The sequence below is a fragment of the Micromesistius poutassou genome, assembly GCF_964030765.1.
Source record: "Micromesistius poutassou genome assembly, chromosome: 17".
Classification (NCBI taxonomy): domain Eukaryota; kingdom Metazoa; phylum Chordata; class Actinopteri; order Gadiformes; family Gadidae; genus Micromesistius; species Micromesistius poutassou.
The window spans coordinates 13,884,863-13,894,862 of record NC_140287.1 but is presented as its reverse complement, the minus strand read 5'-3'; the positions used below and the strand labels follow the sequence as shown (position 1 = coordinate 13,894,862).

At 47.1% G+C, this 10,000-nt stretch overlaps 1 protein-coding gene across 1 annotated transcript in view; it reads right to left on the bottom strand.

The window, feature by feature from the left end:
* pacrg (PARK2 co-regulated) overlaps nt 1-10,000 on the bottom strand; it is a 68,377-nt gene that overhangs the window by 42,706 nt on the left and 15,671 nt on the right. Inside the window, exon 3 of the mRNA XM_084481921.1 lies at nt 6,714-6,863. Coding sequence (XP_084338047.1) covers nt 6,714-6,863 — 150 coding nt within the window. The remainder of the gene's footprint in view (nt 1-6,713; nt 6,864-10,000) is intronic.

Below are 10,000 nucleotides of genomic sequence, written 5' to 3'. Positions count from 1 at the left end.
GTTGAGAGAGAAAGAGAGAACGAGAGAGAGAGAGAGAGAGAGAGAGAGAGAGAGAGAGAGAGAGAGAGAGAGAGAGAGAGAGAGAAAGAGATGATTTTATGTGGTGTTACAGGGAAATGTATTCTCGTGTATCGATTGAGGTTCAAGCCATGTGTTGACGATAAGCTTTTGGTGGTTATCAAGCAAAAACAAATGATGACTAACATAATACATGAATGTCAAAGGCTGACACTGCTCATAAGCTTAATGAACACTGGCATAACTGCCCTGACTCACGACCCGAGTGACTCGTGACCTAACCACCAGCACTCCCTAACTATTCCCAATGATCCCACAAGAGTTAATTTGGGTAACCCGTTATGTTGGCTCCACCCCTAAGCTAAATCCAATTCATTTAAATTAATTAACATCATTACCAAGTTTAACCGCCAAAAATCCATAAATTGCAGCCCATTTTTTCAGATTAGGGCTGCAGCCTTCTTGCTCAATATTGGCCCAATTATTTTAAAAAAAATTACCTAAAATTATCAGAAAATAGGTTCCAGGTTCCAAAATCCTGCAGTTTTCATTGGATGCGAGAGACCCTAATAAATTAAAGTTTTACTTCCCTAGACCATTGGTATTAATAATGAATAGAAATACTAGCAATGTACAGGTACAACTTTGAATGTGCCATGGCAAATGACAAAACATTGAGTAAAGCGACTCAATTATTTGTGTGATTCCTAACTGGTGGTGACTATGTGGTTGCTGAATGTGCGTGGTGACAGGGAATGGTGAACAGAAAACAACGGTATAGAACATGCGCAAATGACCATGCAATGTCCAAAATAAGCGCTTAGTCCATAGCGTCATTCTGTATTGACTAGTCTCATTGCGTATCACTTAGTCACAGAAAGTGAGTGTACGTTTCTGTGTGTGTGTGTGTGTGTGTGTGTGTGTGGGTAAGATGATGAATGTGTCCCCATGAATGTGTTTTGTTATTGTGGCAAGAAAACACACACACACACACACACACACACACACACACACACACACAAGTGTGTCATGAGATCCACAGATAGAGTCGGCCCAGAAAGAAGACTGCGCCGCCATCTGTCACCAGCACAAAAACACCAGCAGCCGTACCGCCACACAAGACAAAGGGCCACCATCAGCAGGCGTTACTGTGTGTGTGTGTGTGTGTGTGTGTGTGTGTGTGTGTGTGTGTGTGTGTGTGTGTGTGTGTGTGTGTGTGTGTGTGTGTGTGTGTGTGTGCGGACCAGCAATGTGTGTAGGCCTTATCATTGTCAGCCACATTCCTAGCGGGAAAAATAAAAGAGGCCACCAAATCACAGCGGTTTGAGAAGTTGTGTGCAAGTGTGTGTGTTGGCGTGTGTGTGTGTATGAGTGTGAGAATATCTTTCCCTTTGTATTTGTGAACGTGTTTGTGGTTTGGGAGAGGTGTCTGTGCGTGCGTGCGTGCGTGCGTGTTTGCGTGAGTGCGTGTGTGAAAGTGGGGCAAGATGTGCGTGTGTCTGTCTGTCTGAGTGTGTATGTGTGTTTGTGTGAGTGTGTATGCGTATGTGTTTGTGTGTGTGTGTTTGTGTGATAATATGTGTGCCTTTGTATTTGTGAGTGTGTGTGTGGGTGGGTTGGTGTGGCGGTGTTAGTGGGGGGGGGGATGTCAGTGATGAATGGGGGTTTAAGGACCTACACCTAACAGATAAGAGCAGAAATCCCCCCGAACAACCACAACACAGACCCAACACGGGCAAATAAACTAGGGATAGACCTCAGGCCAAAGTACACTATATCAGGATAATACAAAACACTCCTCACTGGTCTACACACAAGCAAATAACAAATAACGTCAAGAACAAAGTAGTGCTTCGATTGTCTTTTGTAAACATTTCATGCTTCATGCATTGTGTGTAAATGACTGACATACATATCTGTTCTGGGGTAGCGCTGTAACAGCTGTGTGGCGCATTTCCACAGGAGGGTGCGGGTCGGTTCAGTCTGCAAAGGTGCTGCACGGGTCGCGTTTCCACCCACCCAAAAGAGGGCGTGACCCGGACTGAGCCGTATTGAGCCGTACTCATCTCACAGTACTACTCCGTTGAGGTACTGAGACGCCTGAAAGGGTCCCGGCAAGTATGTGCTACACACGCCGTCCGTTGATTGGTCGACAGAATCGTCCCTTCCGTGCGATAGGGGGATAACAAACAAACACAGTACCCGCGAGGTATTTCTGGACAACGGTGCAAGCCTAGTTTATGGAGTAGCAAGCCTAGTTGTCGGGTAGCTATCGCCGTCCAGCTTAGACCCCGCCCTACCATAAGGGTACTGGTGGCGGTGGGAACGCAAGCCGTAACTGAGCTGGGCTATACCGCACCCTCGCTACTCGGCTGAGGCGTGCTGGGTCCGAAGCGTACCCGCCAGTGGAAATGCGCCATTAATCTGCTGGCTCGTGTGTCTCCTACATCCATCAGATGAAGGGCTTTGCCCCCCAAGACCAAAAGGGCACGGCCACAAAGGCACTGCTCTTCTTAATTAAAGTCCCTTTAGAAAGTATTTACTCTTCAATCTCTTTAACAAAACAAACACACAACGTAACTATCTGTTCATTTTTTTTGTTCTCCATATGAATGGTCTGCATATATATAGCGCTTTTATCCAAAGCGCTTTACAATATTGCCTGACATTCACCCATTCATTCACACACACACATACACACACACACACACACACACACACACACACACACACACACACACACACACACACACACACACACACACACACACACACACACACACACACACACACACACACACACACACACACACACACACACGGCGTTGTCCACCATGCAAGGTGACAGCCAGCTCGTCGGGAGCAGTTAGGGTGAGGTGCCTTGCTCAGGGACACCTCGACACTGTAGCTAGGAGGAGCCGGGGGTCGAACTAGCAACCTTGCGGTCACCAGCCAAACCGCTCCACCTCCTGAGCTACCCGCCGCCCCGTATGACGCATGCCGAACTTCGTCTTGCGCTAAATTTCTGACAGGACTTCAGTCACTCGTCTCTCCTTCAATGTGATGACAAGACGTGACGCAGTTCCCTTCCCCCTCCTCCCTCCTTCCCCACTGCTGCCGGAGGAAACTGCCGCAGCACCCCCCCCTCCCTCGCAGGGCAGCGTCAGAGATAAGATTCATCATGGCCGAGCAACAAGGGAGCCGTGCAAATCACATTGGATGGCTTCCCCCGCGACATCATCCACATTGTCATCCATGTGACACACACACCCACACACACACACACAGACACACAGTCGTGCCCCGCGCAGGCACACACACACACACACACACACACACACACAAACCCAAAACAAACTTCTGAAAGCCGTCTTGAGCATCAGGCGGCTCAAAGCGGCTGTAGCAAGGAGAATGATTGGGAGCTATGGCTCATTCTCAACGTTTCACTTCCAAATAACCCATTCAGTGCAGCCCAGTGAGCAGGAGTTGCAGCTCCCCACATCCTTTCTGGACCAGCCGAGAAGTGCGTTGGGATTTGACCCAGCAGGCCTGGTGGATGGAAAGCCGAGGGAGGAGGAGGAGAGGGGATGAGTGAAAGCATCCGTGAGAGAAGAGAGGGTTCACCCTCAGAGTGCCGGGCTCTGACCCCAGACTAATGCCTGAGATAAGGCCTAGCATAGCCGGGGTGTGGGGGCATGGGTCAAAACCCTGTCTCTCTGACCCACGGCCCCACACCCCGGCTATGTTAGGCCTTATCTCAGGCATTAGTCTGGGTGGACGGGCTGCGGACGGGCTCCCACAGCAGCGGCGGGAGGGTGTGAAAAGAGCCCCCTCGGGACGTGTTCCCATGTTAAAATGCTGTTGATGGCGCACCAGAGCCTGGTCGACGCCCAGCCATGAGAGCCAGGAGGACAGGGACCAGCACAGGCTACGTAAAATGGCTCTGACAGCATGTGAGCCCATACTTATGCCTATGCAGACCCCCGTGTGTGTGTGTGTGTGTGTGTGTGTGTGTGTGTGTGTGTGTGTGTGTGTGTGTGTGTGTGTGTGTGTGTGTGTGTGTGTGTGTGTGTGTGTGTGCGTGTATGTATGCATTTTGTCACATAAGTGAGAGGTTGGAAGAACTGACAATGGTGATCAGTGAGGGAATGAGAGAGAAAGAGAGAGCGAGAGAGACCGACAGAAAGACAGACAGAGAGACAGCCAGAGAGAGCGAGAGAGAGAGAGAGAGAGCGAGAGAGAGAGTGAGAGCGAGAGAGCCACGCTGAGGCCAACAGCTGCATATTGGGAGACAACACGTCCATTGAAGCACAGCCACAGCCACACACACACACACACACACACAAACAGACTTCACACACACACACACACACACACACACACACACACACACGGCGGACAGTGGCACTATTGTGGCGGCGGACACAGGAAGGACACGGAGCACCCTGCCCGGTGTCTGCTGGGATGTGGGAGAGCCAAGAGGCGCCTGCCTGGGGCTTGGGTCCACCACCCCACAGCCCCACACAAGTCAACCGCCTCCCCACCCCCATTTCCTCTTGTATCGCCTTCAGCACAACGACAGAGCCTGTGTGACAAAGCCACTGGCAGCCGATTGGTTGCGGAGGACGTGTGTGCGTGTGTGTGTGTGTGTGTGTGTGTGTGTGTGTGTGGTCGGGAGCGAGGTGTTTAAAGAATATTTGAGATAATGGACAGACTTCATGGAACACATTGATGGTGATTGAAAGCGCAGTACATCAAAGGAGGAGAGAAGACGACGGAGGAGGGAAGAGAGAAGGGGGGGGGGGCGGGGGGGTGAGGGATTGTCATTAAAACAGAAATAAAAAAAGAGATGTCTATTTGAGGTGCTATCTTTATTGGTTGCCAAGGAGTGGGTGGTGCAATACATAAATTAACAACTTATTCGGTGACTGAATCGACAGGGAAGTGCACACTAATTTAAAAAAAGGCTGCCAGGTTGGGTTCCATTCCAAGGAACGCATAAAAACTACATTTCAGTTCCTCATCATCATCATCATCATCATCATCATCATTATCGACCACATCCTCATCACCTTGCTCAAAATCACAATACAAAATCGCTCAATAACAAGAGTGTGGTTTCTGTAAACAAAAGAGAAAAGGAGACAATACAATGAAGACACAGATTTCCTGTTTCATCTTCACAACGTTAATTGTTGCCATGACTTTGGAAACTTCACGGGTCAGAAGGCCTGTCCAAAAAAGAGGAAGTAAAATAGCACTCACGTTTAAGCTAAATTGGGTTCAGAAATGGTTCGGCCCAGGCCTTTTATCCATCTCAATGATAAATACACTAAAGGCTGCACACAAACACACAAAGCAGAATATCCCAGACAGGGCTGGGGGGGGGGGGGTGCGGGGGGGTGTTGTTTTAGATAATTAAAGGATTGTCGGATTCTAATCACGGTTCCTAGGTTACAGGTTAGCATTTGGCAGCCGCGGCAGAAGCCCTCCTCCAGATGGGCCTCTACAGGAGAGGTCGGTGCCGGGGAGAGGCCTGGCAAGGTTAGAGAGTGGCGTCGGGGGTTAATGGATGCTGGCCGCCAGTGGCAGGCAAGCCGGTGCTGGCTGCTGTGGAAAACTGGCAGGAGGGCGGGAAGCGTCTCCAGTGTTCCTGCTAGGGGTTATCCGGCAAAAGCCAGTGATCACGCACCGCGGTGAGGAAAGAAACGGAAAATGCCCGCTTGTTTCAAACGGCGTTTAAGGGATTGATTTGACAGCTAATTTACAGGAGATTTGCATGAGGCCAGGCCGTTAATAAGGCAGTCTTTTCCGTCCTCATTTCTTTGTCTTATCCTGTTATCTGTCTCCAACCGACGCCCCCAGCCCCCACCACTTTGCTCTAATTTTTTTTTATTTCTAGGACCCCTGAAGAAAAAAAAAAAAAAAAACTGCAACAGATAATGTGAGGGGATTAAAACCAACAATAGATTCAAATTGGTTATTGATCAAGCAGCTAAAACGCTTGTGTTCTCGTCCATTTAAGTGTGTGTTTAAGTGATTCATTGCGATAACAATGATGACGTGGTGTGCTGGCGGGGATGTTGTTGTTTTTCGTGGGGGAGGGGAGGTGGGGGGGGGGGCAGCGATTCCACGTCACGCCCGATCACCCGCTAAGCGCTTTGACACTGAGGCACAAAGACGTCTGCCATGTCTGACGTGGATCTGCAATGCCGAGGTGTCACCCAGGTGCCGTGCCCCATTCACACTCGCTAGACAAGGACAGGCTCTCTCTTCTCTCTCTCCAACAGCCCGGCACAATGCAGTCGCTGACTGGCCTCACAATGGAGGGAGGGGAAATAGAGTACTGATGTGTGAAGAAGAAGAACCAAGGGGAAGAAATAGCACAGAGACGAACATACACACCCAGAAGAAAAGCACTGAAATCACACAGGCTGGGTGCAGCGTTAGTGTTGACATGAGTGATCCTGCCATTATCTCAACGCCTCACTGTTCCAAATTGCTATTCATTCAATGGCCCCAGAATGTGCTGCAGGTTCAATCACAGTGCTCTGTTTGGCAATACTTCGAGCACACAAAGCTACTAAGATCACAATCACAAAAGAGGACCCATTGCATTCACAACCTGGCGCGTCATGGATACACAACGCACAATGGATACACAATGCACCACACCACACCGTGCATGAACTCACTGTTCTTGTTCTTGAAAACCCTGAAAATGGGGAGGATCTGCCTGAAGTATGGAACCAGGGCCTCACCAACCCTGTCTTCAGACACGACCAGTTGCTGTAGGGCCTTCATCATGTTGCAGAGCACCTGGGGGATCCGCGTGTTCAGGCCATCTAGGAGAGGAAGGAAGAGGTCAGAGGTCAGGTTAGAGGCCGTTACCATGGAACTTTGTCACTGAGCAGGCTGGCTGACCTGTGATTGCGTTGCTAGGTTCAGGTACACTTCTATGGTTGAGGTCTTCTTGAAGGCCCCTGTGATCAAAGACATGTCGTCTGTCTCAATGGCAGCTATATCTTCTAGAAATACATCTGTCTTTTGTGGGGGGGGGGGGGGGGGTGGGGTTACCCGACTATTGGATCATGTGGCCAGTACCAGAAGAGTGATGTTGGGGACGGTCAGATGACTAGAGGTCATTGTATCATGTATTCCAAAATAAATAGATCCAAAAACGCTGTCATATTATACTGTATATGTACAGACAACCAACTCCCTCCAGTTTCGTACAGGACAGAAAAGTCTCCCACCGTTGCCACCGAATGTAGACTTTCATAAGCACTTTTATAAAGAGTCGTCCTGAGCTGCCTTGTTGGTCTGTTGGTTTCCATAATTTATTCTCACTTACAAACCTTTCTCCCCAAAACACGGCTGTTATGGGAGAAGCGAGGCAGATGGAGGCAAAATAAACCTGCAAACGTACAGGGCTTTTTCTTTTCAGTCTCTCTATAATATATATATATATATATATATATATATATATATAGGGATATAGTGGTATACAACTCTCACAGCCCATATATATATATATAGGGATATATATAGGTATATATTGGTATACAGCCCACTCAGTCTCATTCCTTGAAAGCATTTCTTTCTTTATGTAGCCTTTGATTTGGGGCTGGCTAGGCTGCAATCAGGGCTTTTGAATGCACTGAGACAGCAAGAGTAAGTGTGAGCCAATCATGGGGTAATTTCGTCCACAGCTGCACTCGGCTCCCGCCTCCGCCAACGGAGCGAACAAAGAGGGATGGTGGGAGCAACGGAGGAGTGGCCGCAGAATCCTCTGGGAAAGGAGCAGAATAGAAAAGGGAGACGGAAAAAAGTAAACAACAATGAGAAATGGATCGAGAAGATGGAGAGAAGGAGAAAGGTTATAGAAAGAAGGGTGGAAAATAATATAGAGGGAATTTTGGGTGATTTTTGGGTGAAAATGAGTGTGTTTTTTTTGAGGGGGGTCTTTGTGCGTGTGTGTGTGTGTGTGTGTGTGTGTGTGTGTGTGTGTGTGTCTGTGGGTGTGTGTGCAACATAGTTCCTTGTAAAAACTGAATTTTACTATTTCTGTTGCGAAGTCTGTGTCTAATGGGCGAGAGACAATTAGCGACACATGAGAAAGAGAGAGAGACAGAGACACAGAGACAGAGACAGAGAGACAGAGACAGACAGAGAGAGAGAGAGAGAGCAAGAAAGCGAGCAAGAGAGGTTTGACTTTTCATCCACCTTTATTAATGTCATAGAAAGCTTCCAATCCTCTCGTTTGTCCAAACAAATATTATACCATTTATTATAAATGAATGACTGACTAAAATAATTACACAAATAAAAGAGTGAGAGAGAGAATGAGTAATATAAAGAGTAATAGAAAGGCAGAGAAACAGAGTAGGAGAATGACAGGGAGGAAAAGGAGGATACGTCTCCCCAAAGCATTGGAGTATGACAGTTGAAGCTCTTGGTTAGCGGAGTGCTTCAGCACCAGCAGCCCGTGGCAAAACCACGCATATCAATGCAAGTAAACAATCCTTAGAAGCATGCCAAAAAAACACACACACACACACACACACACACACACACACACACACACACACCAAATACACACTCATAGTGCTGCAGAGTGGGTGAGTTTGACAAAATAACAGAGGCAACACATGGCTCCAAAGGTTTAAAAAGCATGGGAAGTGTCTACACACGCATGGCAATATATAAACACAAGCACCTAAATAAACCCACACACACCCACACACACACACACACACACACTCTGTGGTGAGAAACACGTGAGACAAGGCCTGAGCAGAGGGTAAACGCCCACAGAGAGAGAGAGAGAGAGAGAGAGAGAGAGAGAGAGAGAGAGAGAGAGAGAGAGAGAGAGAGAGAGAGAGAGAGAGAGAGAGAGAGAGAGTAAAGAGGATGGAGGCTACTCCCTAACAGTATAGGAACCAAGAGTGATATAATGACGGATACGGGAAGGTTAAACAGATTATTTTATTGGTGATTCCCTCGGCTAAGACATTTTCTCCATTTCCAGCCAGTGAACCAGCCCCGGACCAACAGACCCTTGGATTCAGGACAACCAGACTAGACGCTTCCAGTCGTGGAACAGTTTACCGTCTCACAGTACATATATTAACTGTGTTAATATAGTATGACATTATTGTACATTAATGAAACCATTAAAAAGTCTCAACACACACTCACAGGCACACTCAGTGTCTCCCACACCCCCACACACACACACACACACACACACGAAAAGGTGATATAATATGGTGAGATTTGTCTCATAATTATTAATACTTATAGGATTTAATTTTGAATGTGCAATTATTGCATACATATTTATGAATCCAAGTTTTATATTTTGCCCAGATTGTTTCAAAACTACATCAACAAATACACGCATTTCACCTGATCCACAAACAGTTCACAAGCCAATTTTAGATTTGAGTCTTTTTGAAACTAATGTGTATGGACATAGTTAAAAATATATATATTTATTGTAAGGTAAAACGTAAATTTGTCTATCCGTCAATTCACTTTTATGACGCACAAGTTTACTCCTATTCGTATTAACAATTATAATACAAATCTCTCTATAATAAAACAGAATCTAAATTTGAAAAGGTAGCTTCAACTATCTAGCCACCTAAACTGGGTTGACACTGATTTGTTCATGTATATATATATATATATATATGTATATGTGTGTGTGTGTGTGTGTGTGTGTGTGTGTGTGTGTGTGTGTATGTATGGGTGTCTGTGTATGGGTGTATGTTTGTGTATGTTTGTGTATGTGAGTTTGTGTTTACAGGACTACCACAAGCAAAATCAGCATAATGAGCAACTTCATTGGCCATTATCCCATATTTGTCTCTTTCTGTATCTTGTCTCCCAGGGCATACACAGGTGCAGAGGTGTCGGCCGTCGTTCGGATGAGGTCTGAATCTGGAATGACGGGAACTTTTAAACCTACATAAAC